Source organism: Chanos chanos, chromosome 4, assembly GCF_902362185.1.
Source record: "Chanos chanos chromosome 4, fChaCha1.1, whole genome shotgun sequence".
NCBI lineage: Eukaryota > Metazoa > Chordata > Actinopteri > Gonorynchiformes > Chanidae > Chanos > Chanos chanos.
Window position 1 is genome coordinate 25,749,783 of NC_044498.1, and position 27,782 is coordinate 25,777,564.

The following is a 27,782-nucleotide window of genomic DNA, read 5'->3' on the forward strand; positions in this document are numbered from 1 at the left end:
GAAAGTAGATTCAGAATTAAATTCAGAGACAGAGAGCAAGAAACAGAGGGGCACTGAGACTGATAGAATGAGAGAGCAAGAGGGGTAGAGAGAGAGAGAGAGAGAGAGAGAGAGAGAGAGAGATACTGCAGAGGAAGTTTCACATACAATGCATTTCAAAGCAATACAGCATGCTGGCTTCCCTTTCATAAACTTCTGCTTTGCACTGTCTTGACATGTTTGTGCTAGCACTCCACTACATCTGTACTATGCCACCATTCCATTACACCTGCACTATGTTGCTCTAAACATAATGATAGCCTATTGTGCTTTCAGTGTCTGACTCTTACTTTCTAGGTGTTATAACAAATGAGCATCTTTCCAACATAGGGTTATTACTGCATTGTTTATGCTTGGTGAAGGTCTGCCCACAACCTGCAGCTCAGGCAGGCAATGATATTACTGCAATAATGGTTTCACATTTAAGCTGTCTCACTCATAAAAGAAATGATAATATATATGATGTAATCATGTATGGAAGTGCGTGTGACCATGTGTATGCTCGTGAGTAAGTATGTTCATGTGTAGTGGAGCAATCAGTTGAGACGCTGACAACAACAGTTGGTTGCTTCACTTACCAGGCCTTTGTAAGAACCTTGTGGATGTGACGCTATGAGAAGCAGTCAGTTGGAAGTTACCTTTTATTCATGATTTGGTATAATGTTTTGAGCATTAGAGGGGTCAAAAGAGGGCAGCGCCTAACCACAAAAATCGCAAATCAGTTTTGATATCCACACGCCACATGGTGGGGTTTCTGTCACAATTTGTTACAAATTCGTAACTCTCATAGAGTATTGATTTCTTAGGTGGTTTAGTATTCAAGATGTTTTAACACGTAGTTCATATAAAGCAGTTATATGGAGCCCTGACGTTTCCTCCTTTGTTTTGGTTCACATAGGTAGATATGAACATACCAGTCACACTTGAGTGTAGACCAATATAACTGGCTCAAGACCCTGCTGAGATGGTGGTCTCAGACTGTCTTCAAACTAGCCCCAGAGCAGGCTGTTTGAGGTGTAAATGTGATGTGACACTGGGGTGATCCAGCTACAGGAAATTCTGTTCATTATGGATAAAACATGTGTGTGTTATGGTAGTCATGTGTCACAATTGCTTCTGGGTAAGTAGGCTAGCTAGTTCGACAAAATGTACATTATTCCAAACATTTCTAAATAGAACGTACTTTTATACAGTTCTGAGGAATAACTACGCGGCAGCATACATGAAGCTCGCTGAATACTTTGATGGTGTAAGAAATTTAATGCCAAATTTAATGGCTTAATGAAATAATGAAATAAAACACAAACCTGGCCACTGGGCCTGGGTAGGACTTTCAGGGATACACTGTCAGACTGTACCCTGAACCCTCTGCTCAAGAGTTTAGGCACTGCTAATGCTTCTGGTGTAGGGAAGCCACTGCTGGCCTGAAGACGGTAACCAATCTTACGGCCCGAGGTTTAATGTGCGATTGTCTCATCTGGCGTCCTGCTGCGAATGCTTATATGATTGAAAATCTCTTAACTAATCTGACTCCATTTATCATTATTTGGCTAAAATTGATCAAAGTGATATTAATAATGTCAGTTTAGTCTAGGGACTGAGGGAATAACCTGTTCAGTATAACTTCATTACTTTAGTTCAGGGACTGGGGGACGACCACTCAGTTAGGTTCAGTGACTAAGGGAATAACCTTTTCAGTATAACTAAAGTGATTAGTCTGGCACAAAGTGATATTAATAATGTTATGCCTCTTTGTGAATTTACTACTTATTTGCCAAGGACTTGTCTGTGTTTACGCAACCTGCCAGCGGTCTATTTAGTTCAGGGACTGAAGGACGACCACTTAGTTTAGTCTAGGGACTGAGGGAATAACCTGTTCAGTATAACTTTATTACTTTAGTTCAGGGACTGGGGGATGATCACTCAGTTTAAGTCAGGGACTGAGGGAATAACCTTTTCAGTATAACTAAAGTGATTAGTCTAGCACAGACAGTAGCTGGTGTGATCTAGAATTAATCATGCTTACCTGTTGCCTGATACTCAACTCCTTGTAATGGCTTAAATTGGTAACTTCAAAAAAGGCAATACTATGGATAAACAAGTAACAATTTATTATAATACCAGGAATAAATTACTGTATAAATCCAATGAAATATTGAAACCAAAAGACACTAGACCAAATTAGAAATAAAAGCATAAAGATTTAATGCAAGTAACAATAATACAAAGTAAAACCAAAAGTTAAAGACCTATCATACCTGGCAAGAGTGACTACACACAAGGATATGTGTGGGAGTTCTGTATACCAAAAAAGCTCCATACAAAACTTTGACTCTTCCCCTCAAATACCCATCCAGAACAAAGAAGTTACCGGCCAAATGGAACTTTGCATGTATAGTGAATTAACACATCTGAGGACCTTAGGAAGGAGATAAGATCCTGGAGCCGCCATTTGCGTCACCAGGCTGATGTAGGTCTCAGGTTTCTAAAACCTTTTAAAAATCTATCCTATTGCTTCACCCCTGGGACCCTTGTACTCCTCGCACTGAGACTATTAAAATGATACTAAACTCCAATGTGTTGACATTTTCCATTCATTAAACACATTTTACCCCTAAACCCCAATATGCTGACATCCACCACTGTGACAGCAGGATGTGTTGTGTCCTGGGAGCAGGGAGGGGGAATAGCAAGCAAATGGTAGACAAACACTAGGAGACAGAGGTACATTAGAATATGCAGTGACTGTTCACAGGTAATACCAGACGTGTATTGCTTACTCCTATGGCTCAACCAGTTGTAGGGGTCGCCAGGTCCGTAAACCATATTACCCATAATTCCCTGTTTGACCGCATGGGTAATCTGTACCCATCTTCTCAGGTTTCACTGTAACGGTATTGGTTACAGCAATGGAGCAGATACAGTGATGACGCAATTTTCGCCATAAAACCGCGGAAAATTCCAAACTTTCCGCTCTTTTAGCTCTTTTCCAGCTCCTTTCCAGCTTCAATTCTGCAACTCCCTAGCAGCGGCTCGCTCTAGTAGCAGCTCGCTAGCAACGGGTGTCTCTTTTCTCCGCCGAAGAAAAGGACAGCGTAACAAAGAAGCGAGACATTTGTACAACCAAAGTTTAATTTACTTTCTCTCGCGCAGTTGCAACTTTAACTTCTACCGGCAAGTTACACTGTAACGCACACAGTAATCGACGGAAGAAAAGGCGACCGGATCCCTTTCTACTTCTTTAAATGTCGACGAACTAAATCAAGAACCCTTACTGTACGTTCACACTGAGCGCGGCGAGAGCGTCAAAGTGACCGGAAGTCATTCATTTTCAATGAGAGCCAGCGTCTTTAAGCGGTGAAGAGCGTCGCGGCAAAGGGCGTCGCGGCGAGGGTGGTTTGGGCGTCAAAATACAGTTGAAGTTCGGTTAACTTTATGGTAATGAGATATGACGCGGTTGGGCGGCAACCAATAGAAACTTGGAAGTGCTCTGCTCTAGAGAATTGTAGAGAACACGACAGTATAAACTATTGTTCCCACAAAACTTTTGGTCCTAAGCAAAATGGAGGAGAAACTGATTATATCGGTGGTGGGTTTCCCCATGTTGTACTGTAATGTAGGTTATGCACAAACGTTAGTGTTAATTAAAGACCAAGGCTAGTAAACGTGTCCTATAAACTCCATGCTGGAATTTGACCTAGCCTATCATTAACACAAAAGACACACAACAACAAAAAGCTTTTAAGTAGTGTTTTTCATTAGTTAATTTTGTTACGAAATATGTAATTAGCATTGCTTATTTATTTCTGTCATCGGTCGATTTCGCACCTTCACATTTAAAATATCTCATAAGGTTAACTTATAGCCTACTGGTGGTCAGTCAGCACAAAGATACCGCTCGACCTGTTTGTTTGCTTTATAGCCCCTTTAAAAACATTTGCGTAACCAAGCTTTCCGAAGGAACTTGTACCCGCCTATTTCATCAACGGCAGAGTGTCCACAGTGTTCAACAGCGTCGTTGGCAGGGAGGTTTGGGCGACTCTTGACGCTCTCGCCGCTCTCAGTGTGAACGTACAGTTAAAGATCATCGGACGAATAACGGAGCCCCGAAGATCTTCAAGTGACAAGGAAAGGAACTTCTCCCTGGACCTGCGAATCGCACTGCTCATCAGACTACCAAAGACGCACCTTCGGTCGCCACGCAATGAGCTATTCAAAGTAAGGCTGGCATCTGGGCATACTTTAGTATTAAGATCATAAGCAGTTAACGTGAAGAAAGTGTTATCATTTGAATTCTTTTATGATTTTAATGTACACGCTGTATTTCATGTACGATGCGTTTTTTAGCCGTTTATTATTTCCTTGTGAAGGATAGATCTGGCATGCGTTCTCTTTCTCTCTAACTCCCTTTTTCTGATTGCACACTTCCAACATTGGGATTGCAGCGTGACTTAAGGGTCGGGTAGAGTTGTTGAGTTTAGGGCCTACTTACTTGAGACTAGCTCTCAAGTTAGACATTCTTTGGTCTCGCACACATGCGATTCTCGTTGCCACCCCACTCTAGTTGGTGCCTAGCACACACGCTTGCGCACTAAATCCTCATACCACGCATACCTCTTGCTGTACACATGCGCACAGCCTCTCTCCCTCGCTCCTCCTCCTCTCTTCTGTGCGCCTGCGCAGAGCCTCTCTCCAAATAACTCCTCCCTCTCTCTTCAGTGCGCAGCTGGGCACACGCCCACATACACGCACGCGCTCTCTCTCTCGCTCTCTCACACACACACACACACACACACACACACACACACACACACACACTCACTCATCTCTGGTCTAACACTCCTTCAGTTCTACACTGAATGCCTGTACATAGACTCATCACCATTTTGTTACCCTTTGATCATTCTATTTGCTGCTGATTATTGATTGTACCATATCAGTATTGGTTTGCCAAGTAGTATTGATTATGTTAATAAATAGTATCATTGAAATAAACTGTTGTCCTGTCTGTTTCTGCCGCAGTATCTACTGAATGCCAACCTCTGCCATCAAAGCACTCCCAATTACCTTCAACCTGGTTGTTCATGAGTGTTATGGGTTTAGTAGTGTAATTGCAATACATTAGTACTGCAATACTCTCTAAGACTGTAGCACAGTGTTACAGCTAGCTTATCCCATTAATCTTAGTTGTTTAATTAGTAAAATATTGGACATCGAAATTAATGGTTAATAAATTTTATGAGACTGATTTATGAGACTGATTTATAGATCCTACCACACCTACATCTTTTGGTGTCTCTGTGTTAGGATTGCAATTGCACCTACACAGTTCTCAGGCACAAATGGCCTTACACTGGCATGACCTGTTGATACTCCTGGATTGTCTCTTTTAAAGTAACATCATCAAGGTATGCTGCCACAAAATCCTCAGAGCCCCTATACACCCATAAACATCCATGCATCTCTGAGAGGTTACGTGAACTCCTCAACTCACAGGCTTATTGTGGGGGCAGGTGACACAGATTCACAGCATCACTCTTGCTTGTCAGAAAATACTAGCTGTCCCTTTTCTTCTCTTCTCTGCATCGATTAAGCCACAACTCCCAGGAGCATCTGATTACTCAGGAAAATAATTTCTATACAGATCGCTTTGGCATTTCTGTCGCATGACTAACAATATGAATTTTTCTAAGTACCTTGTAAGTACCATACCACTTTACAAGAAAGTTGTTCAAATGTCATGGAAGCAGTAACAATGGAACATGAGGGTTCTTGAGTGAGTAGACTGGTCTTATAACTGCATCTGTTCTTTTTGAGCTTGGGCCACAGACTTCAGTTACCTTACACAGCTCGCGCTTGTAGCATGTGGTCTGCTTCCAAAACTTCTTCAGAATGTTTAATGCCTCCCTTTCTGCGAACCACACATGAGTTTGAATGAAAAGAGACCTGCAGTGGACCAAGGTACTTTGAAATATGCTAATAGGATATGTCTCAGTAGAAGATACATAATCAAAAAGAATGTGTCTGAGACAGTCTCCATTTTTCTCAGTTTCTCCCTGTCATAGAAAACAGAAATGACCATGATGCTCTTAATAACCCCTGGTGCTCCATTTTAATAGGCCAACAATTTCCATAATTATCCTGCAGAATGGCACATCAGTAACTACCACTGGACTAGAGTGTGGTATGGCTCCTCTGCTGCCTGACATCTGACATTCTGGACATGACCTTTAGTACCCCATACATGGTCAATAAAAGTCTATGAGTCTATGAGTCTATTTACAGATGTCTGATGAAATGGGATAGTCTTGGCCTAATAAAGCAGGCTCAGGTAGATCACATGCTAACCTCATAATTAAGAAATGGAGCCAACATTTTGTCCACTCCAAGTACACTCCTATCTTAATAATAACCTCTCTCACCCTGGGCATGCTCATCATCCAGGGCTATTTAGGGTGCTGCTGCTGTCTTCACAGCAATGGAATGATTAGAGTCCTCAGACTACTGGTACACTGCAGCCAAAAGCCAAAAAATACCTGTTCAACCTCAACTTTATGAGCAGTAGTTCAACAAAGACTGTGCTCCACTACTAATCATAGCATCAATGAGTGTGTGTGTGTGTGTGTGTGTGCGCGCATGCGTTTGTACATAATGAATATGCTTTAGGTCAATTTAAAGCCCAGTTTATAAAGCAATAAATTCATTCTGTACTATTTTAATTTAACTGTTGTAATAAATGTTGACATGCACGTTTCTGTACTCTGTGTATGTGATAAATCATTTTCAAGTTTATTGAATGGTGAGGAAAGCGGGGGCAAGGGGGGCGAGGTGGATGGAATGTGTTGTGGTTTCCAGTGTAATACTGGCTTTTATAAGAGAGTCAGCTTCCATTAGAGAAACACAATCAGGACGAAGACTCAAAGACACACAGCCAACATTTGTCAGCACAACTGAAGACTCTACTATGAAGCCATACTGCATCGCAGCAATTGCTCTTCTCTTGTTTGCATTCTGTTCTTTCAGTGAAAGTAAGTCTTTTTTCTCCATGTGAGGTCAAGTGTACTCTCTGAATTTTGTGTAAGATATACTCTATATCTGTCTGTCTGTCTGTCTGTCTGTCTGTCAAATTGAAAGTGAGTTTATTTTCATTTTTGATGAATTAGAATTGCGTTTTGCAAGTGAATGTCAATTGTTTTAAAGGACACAAAGTCTCAAAAAACTTTCACCACAGACGCAAGTGCCACTGCTCAGTGCTGCTATAGGTACATAAGAACCAGAATTCCTCAGAAAAGTGCCATAAGCTATTCAGAGACAGGATATGCGTGCTCCAAGCCTGGTGTCATGTAAGTAGGCCTCTGGCTCACACTGAAGTCACATTTGTCAATATAAATTACATTGAACAGTCGGTTTCTTGACATGGCATGAACATATCACTTTGTTTGCTTACAACGTCACTACAGTGAGACAGAAGAGAATTTGTGCTGATCCATCAGAGCCCTGGGTCCGGAGTCTGATGAACTATCTGGATGGTATTGACATACCTGTATATGGTCTGTGCACAGATTCTTGTTATCGTTCTTTTTTTGCCATGAAGCGTTTACATAATTCAGCCTGTTAACTGATGAACCATTCTTTAAGCTATTGTGTGTGTTCAGACACGTACAGTATCAGTGCTTTATTCTGGTCCAAAAAAATGTAGCTTACATCTGGGATTTTCAACTCGTGCTCGAAAATCTAGAACGTTTTCTGGTACTCTTTCAACTCAACACTACATGTGTTTAATGTGATAAAAAAAAAGTGCATATGCATCTTTCCCAATAACACATTTTAAGAGAAGGACAAGATCTTGAAGGTTTGTGGATATTTTAACTACAGCTTGATTGCCCTGTCTGTAGTTGGGAATAAAATATTATGGTGTAGCATGTAGTTTGCAGCTGACCTGAAGGTGTCAGCATTTATCAGCTAACCAGCAACAGGTCAGATAAGGAAGTATTTTTATTTCCTTTCCTTATAAACACCTACAAAAGTCATAGCTGCTTGCTTCCTGATGCTTATGCCTGCACAGAATCGTTTCAAAAAACATATAGGCTTCATTATATCCCTGAGACAAAAAGAGAGAGAGAGCAAGGGAGGGACAGGTTACCATAATCACAGTTCTATGTTGCAGTCAAGGAAAGTATCAAAGAGTTCATCCAGTAACAAAAGACAGTTGAGAATGAAAGTGTAAATATACAATGTGTTTGGGGGTATTTTGTATTTTGAGATGAAAAAACAAATTCAAGAGAGATGTTTACATGAGGTCAGGTTACAAAGACAGAATGCTGGAGAAAGACTGAGGTAAGTGCGAACATAAGACTTTGAAAGGGCAACTTTTTTTAATCAGAAACAGTCATAGAAATATAGCAATGATAACGGCCATGCCAGTGGATTGGGTCTTGTGCATGTGACTACCTAGAAAACAAACCATCGAAATGGATTATATAAAAGCAGATGCTAAGTCCCTTCAGGTGATTAGTGTGGTGGTTTGCTTCACCTTCCCCTAGGAACCACGTAAAATAGGCCTTGTGTGACGGAGGGCTCTGTCGGTAACCGCGGCGGCACTTTTGGTTGACACCCAAACACATTACATTCCCCTCCCCATAACTAGTTAGACGCTTCTGTGAGTGCACGCACAGAATTAGCGGCTAAATATGTTCCATTTGCATACACGCAATCACAACCACAACATAATTCATCCCGGTCCTACATAACACAAATCTACACAGACACAAAAATCCATTTAAAGCCTTGTTTATTGTCTTATCTGTTTGTCGTTTTTGAAGATCTTCGTCTGTTGTTGTTGTATAAGTTTGTAAATGCGCGTTATGTTCGTCCACTGTCTTCCGTGTTAACTGTTGAACTTCCTGGCTACGGATGCTGCAAAAGGCCAAACTAAGTCATGATTTCCCTGACGGTTTTAAAGCTTGGTGGGTGGCTCTTTCGCGCCACGAGCTGGTGGGGCAAATCATGCATGAGTGTTAGAACATGAAACATATTAATGAAATGGATTATGGAAACTGTTATTTTAATGTTGTGACCTTTTATCATCAATGTGGGGTGTATAAATTAAATGTGATTTTTAGAAATGCCTCAAAAATTATAACAGCGGGGGGGGAAAGGAGGAAAAATGTATTTGGTGGTCAATCCTCCAATATGGTATGAGCTAGGGGCAGGGCTTAAGGTAGAAGAAGAGCCCCGGGGTACCTAGAGGGGGTAGTTGGAAGGAGTCGGTCATGGTAGGACCATTGAGAGACGTATATAGTAAATCGCGTGTACATATACACGTAAATTTGAATTCTTTTTGTTTTTGATTTGTCTTTTGTTTTCTGAAACTTAAAAACGTATTTTGCACTTTTTGGATTTTTTTTTTTTGTCACCGTATTCTGCGTTGTTGGGCTGTTTGGGAGACACTGTAAATAAAACACCATTGCACTGAAGTGCTATTGCGGCGGAGCCAGTCATTTTTTTTGTTTAAACCACCCACGAGTCACGTCACTCCACGACATTTGGTGTCAGAAGTGGGATGGCCAGCCGTAAGTCAGTGCGTACCACAGCCAGACGCATAGGGCTTCAGTCCCAGACAAAAAGTAAAGAAGCAGATCGGAAGAGAGATGACTGGGATACCGTTGATGAAGACCAGTATGAGGAGGAAGCGGCACACCCAAAGTCCAGTTCATCACATCCAGAGCCAATCATTCCTAGGCCAGAAGTTGAGATGGTGGCACTCTTGAGGGATTTCCTCACCTCCCAGCAGAGAAGGGAAGAGGGTTTCCTCCAGGAACTTCAGGGTATTAAGACGGCAATACTAGAAGTTCCTCGCCAGACAGCACCTGACGAGTCCAGACAACTGAGGTCAACACCGAGTTCAGCACAATCTGAGAGCCCCAGACTTGACCTTCCCACACCAGCCCCTCGACAGCCCTTCCTGGGGCCATCACCTCAGTCAGCCTTCAGCAGCCCACCATGTTCCCCTCAGAGAGCGAGAGCATCAGTCCAGCCACCTCAGCTAGTGGAGAGAGTGTTCCACCAAGCACTCAAGATGCCGGTGTACCAGCAGGGGGAGGACATTGAGAGTTACCTCCTCCATTTTGAACGCATGGCAAGAACATGGCAGTGGCCAGAGGAAGATCGGGCCTGCCAGCTGGTGCCACTGCTAACTGGCCGAGCGTTGGAGGCCTATACAACCATGGACGAGGAGCGGGCTGATTCCTACTATGACCTGAAGGAGGCGCTGCTAGAAAAGTTTGACATCTCCCCAGAGACCTACAGACAACGCTTCAGGGCGCCTACAACGCCACCTGGAGAGACACCCACCGAGACCTACCACCATCTGAAAGGGCTTTATCGGCGCTGGATTAAACCAGAGCAGCACACCAAAGAGGAAATTGGTGAAGCCATCATCTTGGAGCAGCTCCTGCGTGTACTGCCTTTTGACACAAGCACCTGGGTACGAGAGCACGAGCCTGAGAACGGACTCACCGCGGCAAAGCTGGCACTGCAGTACATCGAAGCACGCAAAGGCCATCATCGACCCAGCACAGCAGCTCCGAGAGGTACCCGAGACAGCCGGAACATTGGAGGTAACTCTGTAGAGACTGACATTAGAAAGGGGGAGGGTAAGGAACCATCAGCACGAACTGCATTTAAGGGACTAATATGTTTTTACTGTCAGCAGCCGGGCCATAAGGCCTCTATGTGTCCTGTGCGTAGGCCTAAACTGTCTGGATTTTGTTATGTGCCAAGGGAGGGTGACAATGTGTGTGTGGGTGGAAACTGGAATGATGCTGCTACCTGTCGTGTTAAAGTTTATGGTCAGCAATTGCAAGCATTGCTAGACACCGGGAGTTCCCTTTCTCTCATTAAAAAGTGTCATGTACCGGATAGTTGCCTGGATTATGAGAACTCCACCCGTGTTCAATGTGTACATGGGGAGCGCAAAATGTGTCCTATAGCAGAGGTCACAGTGGCGATTAATGACCAGGTGTATTGGTTGAATGTGGGGGTGGTGGAAGCGCTACTGGTAGACATGATACTGGGGAGAGATCTGCCTGTGTTGAAAGACTTGATACAGGATGTGAAATGTGATGTGACCGGTAATGAGCACCTGTCTTGTCCTGTAGTCACAAGGGCCCAAGCAAAGACAGGTCTAGAGCCTCTCCCAGACTTGTGCAGTAGTCTGTGTGAGGGTGGCACCAAGGGGCCTAAGAAGTCACGACGACAGCGTCATCATGAAAAGTATTTGGGCACACCTACCTCCAAATTGCAGACATCAGGGTTAGAAGTAAAGGAATGGAAAATCCCTGAGAACATAGCTGTGTTACAGGCAGCAGACGTAACATTAGCACCTCTTTTTCAGAAAGCACGTGGTGGGGAGGCTACAGCAGGTAAACACTGTGAGGAATTTTATATGGTTGATAATGGCATCTTGTATTTACAAGGATCTGAAACCAGGCGGTTAGTCGTGCCTACATGCTGTCGACCACTTATCCTACATTTAGCACACACAATCCCTTGGCCAGGACACCTTGCACACCATAAAACATACATGCGAATCAGCACAAGATTGTTTTGGCCCTCCATGTACACAGATGTCCAACAACACTGCACTACCTGCCCCATTTGTCAGAAAACTAGAGCTGTCCGTAGGTCCGACAGAGCCCCTCTGCAGTCCCTGCCTGTAATTTCCACGCCATTCCAACGCATTGCGATGGACATTGTGGGACCCTTAGAGCGGAGTAGTGCCGGGTATCAGTACGTCCGCAAACTTAATGCTGTCTCCCAATTTGACGCCTACCCAATGCCACGCATTGACGACCTGCTGGAGCGCATTGGGAAAGCCAGCTTCATCACCACCTTAGACCTATGCAAGGGTTACTGGCAGGTTCCTTTGGAGCAGAGGTCAAGGGAGTACACTGCTTTTAGAACACCACTAGGCCTGTACCAGTTCATCACAATGCCTTTTGGGCTACATGGAGCAGCTGCCACTTTCCAGCGGCTGATGAATCGAGTGCTTCAAGGCTGTGATGACTGCAGCGCTGCATACTTGGATGACATTGTCATCTATAGCGCCACCTGGGACGAGCATCTCCACCATCTGCGAAGGGTCCTGAGACGCATCCATGGAGCAGGCCTGACTCTGAACCTGCAAAAGTGTGCCTGGGCCAGGCAGGAAGCTCACTATCTGGGGTATCAGTTGGGCCGGGGGACAATTAGGCCTCAAGTGGACAAAGTTGAGGCCATACGAAATAGTCCACGCCCACGTACCAAGAAACAGGTGAGGTCCTTTTTAGGCTTAGTTGGCTGGTACCGGCGATTTATTCCACAGTTTGCCTCCCTCGCTGTGCCTCTAACCAACCTGACTGCTAAAGCAGCAAAGAACCCGGTAGAGTGGACAGAAGACTGTGAGAGGGCGTTTATGGTTCTCAAAACCCACCTTTGCACTTCACCGGTCCTGCAGAGCCCTGACTTCAGCCAAAGGTTTCTGGTACAGGTAGATGCCTCAGCGGCAGGTCTTGGTGCAGTGTTGGCTTAGGGGAAGAAGGGAGAGGAGCACCCTGTCCTGTATTTAAGTCGTAAGCTGCTGCCACAGGAAACTAGGTACTCAACCATAGAAAAGGAGTGTCTTGCCATAAAATGGGCCCTGGAAAGTCTCCGCTACTACCTGTTGGGGAGGGAATTTGACTTAGACACTGATCATCGGGCCCTTACCTGGATCCAGACCATGAAAAAAAGCAACGCCCGAAAGACCAGGTGGTATCTTGCCCTACAACCTTTCAAATTCCTCATCCGCCACCGTGCAGGGAAGCAAAATGTCATTGCAGACTACCTATCCCGACTGCCGAACCTGGTCGGTTTGGAGAGGAGGGAGGTGGTGTGACGGAGGGCTCTGTCAGTAACCGCGGCGGCACTTTTGGTTGACACCCAAACACATTACATTCCCCTCCCCATAACTAGTTAGACGCTTCTGTGAGTGCACGCACAGAATTAGCGGCTAAATATGTTCCATTTGCATACACGCAATCACAACCACAACATAATTCATCCCGGTCCTACATAACACAAATCTACACAGACACAAAAATCCATTTAAAGTCTTGTTTATTGTCTTATCTGTTTGTCGTTTTTGAAGATCTTCGTCTGTTGTTGTTGTATAAGTTTGTAAATGCGCGTTATGTTCGTCCACTGTCTTCCGTGTTAACTGTTGAACTTCCTGGCTACGGATGCTGCAAAAGGCCAAACTAAGTCATGATTTCCCTGACGGTTTTAAAGCTTGGTGGGTGGCTCTTTCGCGCCACGAGCTGGTGGGGCAAACCATGCATGAGTGTTAGAACATGAAACATATTAATGAAATGGATTATGGAAACTGTTATTTTAATGTTGTGACCTTTTATCATCAAAGTGGGGTGTATAAATTAAATATGATTTTTAGAAATGCCTCAAAAATTATAACAGCGGGGGGAAAAGGAGGAAAAATGTATTTGGTGGTCAATCCTCCAATATGGTATGAGCTAGGGGCAGGGCTTAAGGTAGAAGAAGAGCCCCGGGGTACCTAGAGGGGGTAGTTGGAAGGAGTCGGTCATGGTAGGACCATTGAGAGACGTATATAGTAAATCGCGTGTATATATACACGTAAATTTGAATTCCTTTTGTTTTTGCTTTGTCTTTTGTTTTCTGAAACTTAAAAACGTATTTTGCACTTTTTGGATTTTTTTTTTTGTCACCGTATTCTGCGTTGTTGGGCTGTTTGGGAGACACTGTAAATAAAACACCATTGCACTGAAGTGCTATTGCGGCGGAGCCAGTCATTTTTTTTGTTTAAACCACCCACGAGTCACGTCACTCCACGACACCTTGTTTACACCCGCATTCTCTTTTCTGGAAGACCCCTGTGCAAAGATGAGGCTCACAGGCAGGTTACACACAATAATACAAATAAATTATGATAAACTGTCATTAAACAGTTGGACAAAGTTTTTGCACTTCACTCAGTTAAATGAGAGTAAAAACAAGGTAGTAACAAACAAGTGGTGAATGAGTTATTTTAAATGTGTGTATCCATGTACTAAGATGATAAATAGGATGAAAACTGTACCAGTATAGCGGCCTATATGTGTGGCTCACTATACAACCATCACAAAACTGATGACAGAAATTGCTCAAAGCATTTTCTTTTTTAAATTTAAAGTGAACACTGTAAACCTCTTCACCCACCCCTCTTTTTTTTAATAGATTTTTTTTTTTCAAAGCAGGAAGATGGTCATAATTAAAATGTAAGTAACTTGCTGTATTACACATAATCTGCCAACCTCTCGTTGCTGGGCCCCTGAGGAGAAAGTAGAGGAGTGTATGTTGATTTAGACTGTATGGCTTTTCACCATCCACAAGTGGAATCCCCACCTCGTGGCCCAGAGTTGTCATAACTGTTAAATGTCCTCTTCACTGACTTTTATCCCAAGCTATATCAATTACAGGACAAAAATATATAAAGAATTTCTATCAGTAGCAAAGCTGAAGCCAATGAAAGGTGAATCAGTCTTCTAACATGTGTGCAGAGGCATTGTGGGTAATATTTCTGTAGTCTCATCCCCCTCCATCTTACAGACAGATAATGAAGATATTTATTCAATCAACTCTATGCAGAAGATTTGTGCAGGAAATCAACTTATGGAAACCACTCTTACCAGTGTTTTTGGGGAAAGAAAAACCAAGCACTGTCTAAATTTATCTACTGCTAATAAGCTGGCCCTCATGCATACACTTTAAACTGACTCTTCCTCTAATTTCTGTTGGACCTGATGGTGTGTCATATTGTACTCAGTCAGCTTTGCAACTTCCACTCTCTCCTTCCTACGGCTGTATAGTTGCAGAACACCCAACAATGTGGAAGTCTGAATTAAAGTTGACATAATGCAGAACTTGATTATGTTTTGCCATCTGTGTGTCTGCCAACATAAGCAGTTTGCAGAACCCATATTTGGAATTCAGTCAGTATTACGGATGGATCGACATTGTGAACCATAAAAAGACAACCATGAGTCAGCCATTTCCCTACCTGCATCCCATCTTGAGTGGAGTACCATGGGCCTCACTTCTTACACTGTTAGGAGTGAGAATCTGAGAAAGTAGCTCTTTGAGTGTGAGTCACTTGTCTGTTTCCTCACCAGATGTCTGCAAGAGACAGACAAAGCAAGAACAGGCAAGGATAGTGCAGGCTATTCTATAATTTTCTATAGTCCTTCATTGTGTCATGGCTCTCAGCATAAATCACAGATTTGGCCAGTAATTGCAGATTAGTGGCAAAAACGACAGCTCGCAACTGCAAAAAGAGTATAGTCATTCTTCATTAACTGAAACATTACCATCTTCTATTAATTTTAACCTGTACTGTTGTGACTCCAACTCCAGTTCTAGTTGTTCCCTTTCACATTTATAGGCCAGCCTACCTTGATATTTCAATTTGTCATGCTGCACTTGTAATGATAGTTACTCTCACCTATGTGACTTCCGGTCGCTTAAACTGACCTTTATTGACGTGGGTTTTTTTGTTATCATTGAACACCATTTTGTGTTTATCATTAGAGGACAACCAGTGTTTTCTTCTTCTTTTGAGTGCACATCGTTAATCAATTAGATAAGAACAGCTCAGCAGCTGCTCTAAAGACTCAGCTTGTCGTAAGTTTGTCGTTGCTCTAAAGACTCAGCTTGTCGTTGGCTAATGACATGACAGTAAAGGTGAGTGAGTGAGTATAAGAGGATGGGGAATGGTGTCAGTGTGTTAAATGTCCTTTACAGATCAACAAAGGAGACCAGCCTCAACCTACTGGTGAAAATTAAACTGACCAGAAATGCTCACAGTCCAGAGCAGGAAGATTATAATACATGTATAGTAGATTATGTGTCACAGAAAGAGCTTTGCTATGGGTCACCATGATTCCAAACCATTGCATACTGACTTCCTATACCCCTTCTTTGCGTCTGTCATACGCTCAGTTTATGAATGTCTCACAAATGCCTTGTGTAAATGTGCAGCTCCATCTGACACAGGATTGCACAAAATCAGCTCACGCAGCTCTTACAGAAATTTCACTCTCTCTCTCTCAGGTGTGAATAGACCTGGTGTCCTCACAAACAGCAAGACTTTGCTCCATTTCAAGGTTACTGTCTTTCTGATATTTTTGTGTTTACAAGGCCATGTTTTTCGGGCACCTTTTGGCTCTTTTCCAACTCTGTCAGACACACTGACGCTCGCATATGCTGATTATGTGTGTTACGAACTCGTCTCTTTAGGGTATCATATATGGACTGCAGGTCCTGTGTTGACATCTTTGTTGGCTATAGCTGCTGTTTTAGTGTACAGTGCAGGTATTCCTGTATGTTTAGACTCAAAGGAATGTTTATCGGCTGTATACATGAAAATGTGTGTGATGGCTGAATTGTGTGTGCGTGTGTGTGTGTGTGTGTGTGTGTTTTTCTACCGCATGTTAAACTTAAAATTCAATGTATGGCTAAACAAGTGGAGTGGGTGGGGAGATAAAGATAAAATTGCAACATTCATTTTTTTCTATACTTAACACTCTATTCATGCCAATTGACATATTCCTGACAGCAATCCGCCATGTTATTACTACCCCGTAGAAAGAGGAAGACTGAATTCTAACCCAAAAGGCATGCTGACGGTCTTCAAATCCACACTTAAGAGTTAAAAAAAAAAACAGTATTTTTTATCTCTCTCTTTTTATACAATGTGAAGGAAATGTTTTTGTTACTTAACTGATGTAATTAACAAAGTAGTTGTATTTGTCATGGTGGTGAAAAAATCTGCTGATTATGAAGTGAGACTCTCCAGACATGCTGGATTTCACACAAAAAAGAAAAAAAAGACTTGAACAGATGTTCACACGTTACCTAGAGAATTCGTATGGTAAAGTCAAGATATTCTATATGTATGCAACAGTACCTTTAGTGTGATCACTCAGAATACAGCACTGGTTTTGTTCAGTGATCAATTACAGTTCTTCACAATGCCATATGAGCATTGTGCCTCTCATTTCATTCTTTAAACAAAATGTTGTCAAAGATGTCTGCATGTAAATTGGGTGGTTTTATTGTGTTGGGCTGATAAAAAATAGAGCTGCTGGACAGAGTCATGAGAGCTGTTTATTTTAAGTGGTCTGTAAGGGGAAACGCTGACATCCACACTGTCACTGTCACTACCAGAGCCTCAGTGGAACATACAATATGGTTTAAGTGAATCTATATTTCGGTTTGTTCAATCATTATGGTTGGCCTGAAACTCAACAAATAAAAGCTTATCACTGCATTAAACCCCTATTTAATCAGAAAAAGAGGACACAAAAGCAAACAGATCAAAGCTTAACTTTATCCATTCCATTCATATTCTGTTCTTCATTGACACCTAGTGGTTGCTAACAGCAGTACAGTTTGGCTTTGGCAAGGGTAAAAATGCCATTCTCCCATAATGATTAACAGATGAAAAAAAAAGTATATAATATGCTTTATAAACTGACAATACACTCTGCTGTAGAATATTAAGTGTTCTGTAAAAGTTCAATTGTTACACTATGTCTGGTTAAAAAAAAAAAAAAAAAACGCAGTCTGGATGCATTTTACACTATATGGTTACTGTCAACTTCCCTGCCTCTTTGTGTTGTCAATGTTTTAGGTTTCACGAGATGAAAGAGCTATGGTCCACCTAAATAAACTGGTTAAACAATTCTAGAGAGGATAGAGATAATAAGATACAGAATTATCTTGCTTATAAAATTCATGCTTATTATAAAGGATTACTTTTATCAAGGAGAAGTACAATTGTGGGATTCCACAAACAAAATGAGGAAGTGCAGTGTATATTTCCACAGAGTGTTTCTTCATGCCATTTTATGCTGCTTGAGTTGATATAGTTTCGATATTCTCTCATATGTTGTTGATGAATGTTTACCTCAAAATATATCAATGTTCTGTCATTAAAATGCTCTGTACAACACTGGTAACCCAGTGGTTCTGCCAGTAAATCCTATTTTTTCTGTTCTGTTTTTCAACCTTTTGTTCCAACTACATCATTATCAGTTTCTGCACGAGGAAACCATGCAGGTCGCCCTTACTCATCTTTATTAGTGTTATATCACCTTTACTCTATTCTCTATACATCACCCTTCATGATTGAGTGTTACATCACCTTTATTTTCTATACATCAGCCTTCATTATGAGTGTTACATCATCCTTTACTCTATTCTCTATACATCACCCTTCATTATTAGTGTTACATCACCTTTACTCTATTCTCTATACATCAGCCTTCATTATTAGTGTTACATCACCTTTGCTTTATTCTCTATACATCACCCTTCATTATTAGTGTTACATCATCCTTTACTCTATTCTCTATACATCAGCCTTCATGATTGAGTGTTACATCACCTTTACTCTATTCTCTATACATCAGCCTTCATTATGAGTGTTACATCACCTTTATTCTCTATACATCAGCCTTCATTATTAGTGTTACATCACCTTTATTCTCTATACATCAGCCTTCATTATTAGTGTTACATCATCCTTTACTTTATTCTCTATACATCAGCCTTCATTATTAGTGTTACATCACCTTTATTTTCTATACATCAGCCTTCATTATGAGTGTTACATCATCCTTTACTTTATTCTCTATACATCAGCCTTCATTATTAGTGTTACATCACCTTTACTCTATTCTCTATACATCAGCCTTCATTATTAGTGTTACATCACCTTTACTCTATTCTCTATACATCAGCACTCAAGGTCATTTTTGACAAAAGGTTTTCTGGGTTTTATTTGGGTAGGAGACATAAAAGTTCACAGTATTAGATCTAGAAATCACAGAGAGTGACATAATTTTAAATGTGCATAAACATATTACCTTAGCTTGACCTAAAAAAGTGTTACATGAAGGGGAAAATCTCAGCACAGTTAATTCTTACCCTCCAGGAACTCTTTCTCTTGGAGATTATTATTCATGTTCACAACAGTTAATTCATAGTCATTAATAACCTCTAAGAGCCAAAAAGGCAAAGGAAAAATTATTGGAACTAATGTTGTGGGCTGAGAAAAATTTCTCTTAACCTGCTCCCCTCTCATAGACGCCAACAATTTTGGCACATCTGGATATAGAGACAGTAACAGTATAAGCAAATCATATATGTGTTCATGTGTTTATATGCCACATATAAAAATGAATCCAGTTGTAGTTTCCTCAAACTGTCTGTGGAGCTGAGAATGGCCGTTAAAGAAGAGTTGCATGTGTACTAGTTAGCTTCTTCTTGATCTTTGTTTATTCATGTTAATCCTCTCTGTCCTGTGATGGACTGTGGACCTGTCCAGGGTGTTTCCCTGCCTTTCACCCAGTGAGTGCTAAAATAGGCTCCAGCACCCCCTGCAACCCTAATAAGGATAAGTGGTTTAGAAAATGAAGGAATGAATGAATAAATCCTCTCTGCCAGATACAACACAGCATTGCAACACAGTAGATGGCACACACTACTGCCATCTACTGAGAAGGAAGAGTCTTAGCATCAGCGTGGCACAGAGGCAATCTACAGACACTTATGTTAATTGGGACGTTTTAGTACAGGAGTGTAATGGTATTGACCTGATGGCTTCTACTATGTGGGACTAAACTTATTTTGTATGGTGTAATTTCCAAAGCAAACATTCAAATTTTCCAAATCTCAAAACCATAGATCAGCGGTTAGATTAAGAACATTTATGCATAAAATGAAATGCTTTTAACAGCAATGAGGCTCTTTCACTTCATGCCCTTAACTCAACTCTAAAGAGATCCATAATGCTGTGCTGAGCTGTCCTACAAGGATAAAGTGAAGGGGGGATTCAGCAATATGATAAAATATGAATGTCATACAGACTTTTTTAAAAAGCAGGAAGCTGACAGGCTTTCCTGACAGACAGAGCCCACACTCCACTGTTAGGTCTAGTCACTGATCTCAACATATTATTCACCCATTTCAACATGAAAGAAGTCAGCAGAGAATGCAGGAGTCCCTGCTTAGCTCACTTTCTTATATAAAATCAATTTCTTTGTCTTTTAGTGAAGAAAACGTGGCCTGCAGTTAAGTCAAAGGAATGCAAACAGTGCAGTTCAGTCCCATCTTACACTAGCATTTCCCCTGTCCCTCTCCACAGGCATCCCCACTCTGTGGAAAACCACTAACACTGACACTATTAGGAAGAAAGCCAATCCATTGAACTTAAATCTCTACAGACTCCATTACAGGCAATGTCCTGGTCTTCTTACAGAAAAAGAGGTATCTAAGCCAGGTGAACAGTTAAACACTGTCACCTAAAGAGCTATGAGGATACAAAAACAGATCTGAAAACAACAGGACTGTCTGTTTTGACATGATGGGGTTCTGTACTATCAACAGCCACAAGCTACTAATACACTCTTAGTCACTGACCACCTTGACAGTTTCCACAGGAGATCAGACCGACAGTACCACATCCAGAATGTTTTGGCAACATGTTAATTGGCCCTTTGGCAGTCCAGAGAGGCTCCATAACAAACGGTTCTAGTTGTGATGAAAGAACTTTGTGCAGCTGCAAACTGGATGGTGCTGGGACAAACAGCCATGACAACAACTCTCTGAGGCATATAGTTATAACAATCCCCCTGACTTTCTTACCAGCTAGAAGTTACACTAAAGGTTCGGCAAAAATACATTGTATCTGCTTAGAAGTTCTATGGATAATTACAAACGCCAGCCAGTCAATTTATATTCTCCCCAACAAACTGTATTGGTGAACAAGCAATGACAAACAAAAAAAAAAGGAGCACAAAACCAAATCACCTCACACCAACAATACCAAAACCAGTACAATCAAATACTACCAACCAAACAACAAACAAGCGATATATACAATATATACATCCCCCTTCTGCAGTTTTTCCAAAGTTCAACCAAAAGCAGAAAGTCCAGAAGGCCAAGACCAAAACAAAACAAAAATGATTAACCAAAAAGGGCAAGTCCTTAGCAATGCATTGCAAAAAAATAAATAAATAAAAATAAGCGGAAATAACCAGCTGGGTCTCACCAGCTCATGCAGGCCTGACTTCCCAAGTTTACCCAAGAGTTTGAAGAGTAATCTTTAATTTTTGGGTTCCTCTTGATCTTGTATTTTGGATCAGGTATACTGCACGTCGAGTTGATCTTATAGGGTCCAGTTTGTGGATTTGAGATATTGGATTTTACTCGCAAACACACAAAACACTGTTCTTCCCTCCTCACACTGCCATTTTTGCTCATAGGGCCTCTCTCTTCTCCCTCCTCAGGCCAACCTGGATATACTTCTGCTGCCCTTCCTGTTCCCAGAAGCTCCACCCCTTGCATTGCCAGCAAGGTTGTGAAAGGCATCATTACATTACAATAAAAACAAAAGTCAATGCATTTTTGGTCCCCTGTATTTCCAGCCGTACAGTTTCCAGGTTTATCACATATGTTTTGCCAAAAGGCTATTTTCTGTGTAGCAGTAAAGTTTCAGCACTGTTACTTTGAGGCTTTCTCACTCAAGTAGGCACCATGATTGTCCCAACAATACAGTCTGCCAACGACTCTACAAAAGAAAATAAAACCTCTTCCTCCACCTCTTTTTTGGTCGTGCGGACTGTTTTTACAGATTCGTGTCCACAGGTCAGCACTGGTACTCGCTTAACCCAGTGTCAGATGGAGTGACAACATTAGTGAGCATATTTATTTAACATATTTATTGTAAGTAATTTAATGCGAATATAATTAACTCTTTACTATTTTTGTGAATGTATACAGAGTGATGCTAGCGTAATATGCCATTTTAAGATTGTCATGTTCCACTTTTACTGGTAATGATCAAACTAGGCCAAAGAATTTTTTTAAAATACGGTGTTTTCACTTGGCATTACACTCAGCACTCTCTAAAAGACACAAAGACAAAACAGCATATAACTCCTACTGTCATGAAATGTGTTGAGTCGTTTAGAGATCAGTCACATAAAGCTGAACTGAACCTTCTGATTTTCGTAGACTGCTCAACAAGTGCTTCAGTTATAATATTTCATACAGAATATTCTTCATAACAGACTGATGCAAAACACAAAAACCTACAGCAAAAACTTTACCTCCCATTTCCCCCATCACAAATGCTATGTACTGTCAAAAGAATGAAACTGTAATCTTAAGACAAAACAATAATCTTTACGCCAAGGGAATTTTTTCCCCCAATAGAAACCCATTATAAGGAAACAGCTTCAGGTGGCTTGACGCACCAAAAGAACAACCTAGAATCACCAAATTGCCATAAACACCACCCACTACCAAACATATGAACTTGTGATATAAAGACAGGCTCAAGCAGTATGTTTTATGTTTTTTTCCTCTCAATTTAAACATATGGGAATGACTTAACATGGCTTTATGTACTGAAGGAATCGTTCAGGAATGCCAGATTTCTCACACTTTAATGACCATAAACCCTGTGTTCTAATACTACAAGAATGAAATGCTCTGCTGAAACAAGGCAAAAAGGATTACATTAAGGTTTTCCTCTGGATAGAAACACATTATAAGGTTTTAAGACTATGGCTGGAGGACTTCTTTTGATGTCCCATCGAGCACACTGTTTTGTACCCATTAGGTTCCTGTAGTGCACTGCCATGTTGCTGTCCCTCAAAACTCAGTGTATGCTGCCAGTCTTCATGGAAAAAAAAAAACTTTAAAGAGAGGGGTGACTTATTCATGGTCGTTTCTAGAGAAGCTAGAGAAGGAGAGAGAGAGAGAGAGAAGCACACCCACATCCATGGCTGAAGATACAAAGGGAGTACAATGCTTGATTATTTCCTCCAGTGCCCTAATTGCCACCTCACTATGAGACAATGCCTCTGCCCAACCCCACATCTTTTTGTTCTTCTCATGAAGCTGCTCACGAACTGCTTTTTTCAGCAAAATGTAGGCAGGGCCCTTAAATATTATGAGACCTTGACAGCTGCTAATTTAGTCATCTGGACTTGGAAAATGGCAAAAATCATGAGTAAATTTTTCACCTTAGCAAATTTATCTAAGTTTACTCCAATCTGATTACAATGACTCTTATCTGACTACGTTAATTATATTATATTTTCTATATTACCAAAAAAAGAGAGAGAGAATGAGACAAGCAGACCCTGTCCAACTCTCTTGAATCAATAACGAATCTTGCATATTTTAGGTTTTTGTGTCTATTTAGCAATTTAAGGGTCTGGGTATTAAAATATCTCCATAACAAACTTGTGCCAAACTGAGAGTACAGAAAAGCTCTACTACACCTGTCATAAACTTCTTTCCCCACTTTTCACAACACCTGTCTGAAAGTGATCTGGTCTCACCCAGTGGCCCAAAAATGTCAAATCAAGCAGGCCCAGATCTACAATGTATTGTTCTGGGTGAGCGCCCAAGGGCATCAACCACTAGGGGGCACCAATGCATCTAAACTTAATGTAAATATAATTATTAAAAAAAAAAACATGGACTATATCAGGTTGTTTTTAATGCAGAACATTGTTTGAAACTGTCAGTATGTTGGGTATAAAAGATAGTCATGTACCTGTATGGTTGTTTTGATTATATTATAACGTAAAGAGGGGCCCTCTCCTCCTGAAGGGGCTGTGTAATAAGGCACAAAAATCGTTGATTTTGTTAGTTACACTACAAGGCATGAACCGAACTGTCAGTACTAGAAGTCTTTCAAAATCACCACCAACTCAGAGGGTCAGCAAAAAGAAAACTGAGAATCCAAAGGCTGGATAGAAATGCAGCAGTGGTAAAACACACCTGAAATAGGCACATTTTTTGTCTGCAAAACTGACCAGACATTTGTTGAAACTAGCAGCAACAGTGAAATTAGCAGCAGTGATGTTAGTTGGATGTATGAGTATGGTAGCTTGGCATTTAATATATGTGAATGTGAATCTGTGGTCTTCACTGCTGTAGTACTTTTCATACATGGGCTCACTGTTTTGTTGTATAGTTGTGCTAAGGGCTCATTTAAGGTGTGGTCACCCTGGGACACAACATGGTGCTAATCCAGGCCTGAAACAAAGGTCTCAACTAGGTCTCTGCACCAGGACCAAACTGGCAGACATTACAGGAGATGAGGCAAAAGGTACTCAGAATATGGTTGAAAAGGCCCAGTCATATTCTGGGAATAAAAAATGAAGTGATTGACCGGGTCGTCCTTTAGTGGAGTCATTCAAGGCAAAGAGCCGTTGACAGTGAACAACTGTCTAGGTGTGAAGGAAAAAGTCCTGGGTAGTTTGTTTAAACATTATGCTCTGCACAAAGTAAAGAGGAGTAAGTAAGTTAAAGGGCTGCCGAGATTCAAAATACAGATGTGGCGAGAATGGGAGGTTTCTCTTTGGCAGAATGAAAAGTATTCAAAAACAACCAGCAGGCAAAATACAACTTCTCACAGTTGACTAAACTTACTTTAATTTCTATTATCTATTATAAAGTTTCTATCATAAAAAAAAATATCTATACATTAGACATAAACAGTGTTTATCGGACATTGTTAGTTTCAATCTTGTATGTTTTCAGTGCTTTGGAGCAGAACTCCAAATCGTAGCGATGCATCCTGTGCAGTTTCAGTGCCCAGTGAGCGCCGTGTTGAAGGCCTGCCCCTCTATCCATCAAAGGGCTGTTTGACTGGACAGCTGGTTGATTTGACTGATTCTTAAGGTTCTAATGACTAAAGGAAGTGTACGGGGGCCTGTGTTTAGCTAAACTGAAACAGGACAGAGAGACTTCAGAAAACATAGTCAGTATCAAGTTCAAGTTCAAGTTCAAGTTTATTTAGAGCCCAATATCACTGTTTACAGTCTCAAGGGGCTTTACAGGCCACAACAGTCAAATCAAAATATGACGGCACCCCCTGACTTAATCCTCATGGCGGGCAAGAAAAAACTCCCCAAAAACCCAAGAGGGAAATGGGAAAATGGGAGAAATCTTGAGGAGGACCACAGAGAGAGGAGACCCCTCCTTGGTCAGACAGGTGTGCAGGTGCCGACCACGTGGGCAGTTACAGCTGAAAATAAATTGGGGCATGAACAAAGGGGATGGTGATGTAGACAGGAGTATCATAATGGAACTGATCCAGCAATTTGGAAGCAGTTTGTGAAACTTCAGTGAAAATGCTGTGCCAAAGACAAGTGTTCTGTAAGTAGTCTGACGTGGTTTCATACTTTTTTTGTTTTTCTCTGATTCCTCCAGATGGTTAAAACAGTTCTTACTGTCTTTTCATAAACCACCCACTAGTTGATGGAGCACTTCTGTTGTGAGCACCCATTAAATGCAACATTTCCTGAAATGGTGCTGCTCTTTTGATAATGCTGTATTGTCTCTTAATGCAGTCGTGTTGTCACTTTTTGTTTGCTTCATAACTGATTTTAGCATATCAGTTCCTGTGCTGTACCAGTCTGTTTTTTCTCCTTTTCTTTTTCGTTTTCTTGCCTCATGTTTTTCTCTTTTCTTTCTCTGCCCCTGTGTTGTCACTTGCATTCACATGCTATTCTTTTGTACTGACATTTGCAATTTGTTCTCACATCAACTGCACTTAAACAAAATACACTGGGAGGGAGACAGTTTTGATATATTCACCTCTAAGCAGATATCAATTTTATATGTAATATCATCTTATTCTACCAGACAACCAGATATGTTATATTTGGACCAGATGCAATTAATCCCAGTTTTATAATAAGTATTTAACAGTGGACAGCATGCCAACATGGTGCACAGAATGCTCTGTCTCCTTAGAGATACACTGAGAATGTTACTTGATTAGGGTGGGAAAGTAATACAGCTAACCCTCTGACCTGTGAGACATGGAGAAGTATGTGGCTGCATATGGGAGAATACTAGGGCTACATTAGCAAGAGGCAGCCAGTCATCTCTCTGGGTGCAGCTAAGAATAGACACATTTGTCGGTTGATTCGAGTCCTTCACATTGATTCTTTGAGTAAATGAAGACTGTGCTGCAGGCATACTGTAGCTCGGTTGGTTAGGGGCCCACCTCACAATGTGAGGGTCAGGGGTTCGAGCCAGGCTGAGCCGCGGTTGACGTCAGCAAGGGCATGCGGTCAAGTAAAGTGCTACACTGCCACATCCAAGTACAAAAAGGGGAGTCCCTGGCGTAAAACAGGAACAACAACTGAAAATCCACACACAGCATCAAGTATCTTAAATTGTGTCACTTATGCCACACACATAGCCCTGCTCTAGCCAACAACTGTCAGGGATGTGAAGGCTTTAGATTAGCACAGAGTCAAGCTGAAACCTGCTGCTGCTGAGCAGTGAAATGTGGGAATACCTTGTCCTTTCACTTTGACAAGGAGTTTGGCTGATAACTGTGCTTGCTGAAAAGAGGGAAGTGTAGGCCAGCTTGGGAGTGTAGACTGTGTAGACAGATTTGCAGAGAGTGACAGGAGCCTGCCTTGAAGATACTGAAGATCCCCTTTCTCTGGGAATCCCTCGGACATTAGTTTACAGTAAATGGTATAATACTTCTTGCACAAGTTTTCATTGTTATCTGTTCAGTCCCTGTAATAAAACATTGACAGAAAAGGAAGCTCAGGTACAAAGTACTGCAGTCTCAGAAGGAGAAACAGATGATCTTCCCGCTCAAAGCAAATGGAAATAATGAGAGTTGGGCCTACCGAGCAAGCGAGTAAGATCTCTGATTAAAAAAGAAAAAAAAAAGAGGGAGAGAGAAAAAAAAACAGAGTTGTTCATTAAATTGGACGGACCTGTGCTAAGAAAACATCACCCTCTGAGATTTTCACATGTCTCATGATTTTAGAAGTTCTTGCCTGCCCACACACCACATGCATTATTCAGTCAGATACAGAAGTATATTCATCACTCTGCTGAAAACATGTATTTCTATCTATTACAGCTTACGATTGAATGCACATAATAGGGAAAAATATAACTGTTTATTCATTAATTTATTTTATCAGCCTGGGAATCATTATTTGCATTTGTTGCATTCAGACAGGAGAGGCTTTATTTTCAAATCAACACAAAGAAACTCAAGACACATCTTTTGCTGAGTATGTTTCTGTTAACCTGCCAGTTTTAAAGAGGTTAATGATATGCAGTGAAATTCAGACATTCACATTACAAGTGCTCCGCAGCAGAAGAATAAACCACAGAGATTCATAAGGATCCGATGGATTCTGATTTCAGCGTAGTCATTTGAGCAGGAACAGCTGTGATGTGACAAAAGTCATCAAACAAAACAAAATCCTGATGTACATAAATGTGTTCTGATTCAGTACAGTCCTGAACCCAAGCACAAATCCTACATATATTACAATGATCAATGGAAACCGTGAGTGCCAACCTTTCAGTCTGGATGTGATCACAAGCCAGCTATTAGATTTAATAATGCATTAGCTAATAAGCCAAACCCCAGTTGCAGTGCAAATTTATTGTTAAAATCCCACATGTGAGGCTAGATAGAGAGACAATGTTTCTGGCTGAAACATTCAGACAAACATTTCAGTCTGTGAGCAACAGAAAGTCTTATAAAACCTGTCCAAGAAGAGATTCAGACAGGCAAAACATTTTTACATGCGTTTTCTGACCTCACAGATATTCGTTTGAAGACTATCAAGTGC

The 27,782-nt window shown here is 41.3% G+C and overlaps 1 protein-coding gene across 1 annotated transcript; it reads left to right on the top strand.

The window, feature by feature from the left end:
• Nucleotides 1-7,003: 7,003 nt before the first annotated feature.
• LOC115810283 (C-C motif chemokine 3-like) lies at nt 7,004-8,593 on the top strand. Its single transcript, XM_030772209.1, has 4 exons — nt 7,004-7,067; nt 7,271-7,384; nt 7,491-7,568; nt 8,583-8,593. Exons 1-4 carry the CDS (start codon nt 7,004-7,006, stop codon nt 8,591-8,593), a joined length of 267 nt encoding a protein of 88 aa, XP_030628069.1.
• Nucleotides 8,594-27,782: the final 19,189 nt, after the last annotated feature.

Coding starts and splice junctions, on each gene's coding strand:
- LOC115810283 (XM_030772209.1), top strand. CDS start 7,004: ATGAAGCCATACTGCATCGCAGCAATTGCTCTTCTCTTGTTTGCATTC. Junction 7,068..7,270: donor ATTCTGTTCTTTCAGTGAAA/GTAAGTCTTTTT, acceptor CTTTCACCACAG/ACGCAAGTGCCACTGCTCAG. Junction 7,385..7,490: donor CTCCAAGCCTGGTGTCATGT/AAGTAGGCCTCT, acceptor TTGCTTACAACG/TCACTACAGTGAGACAGAAG.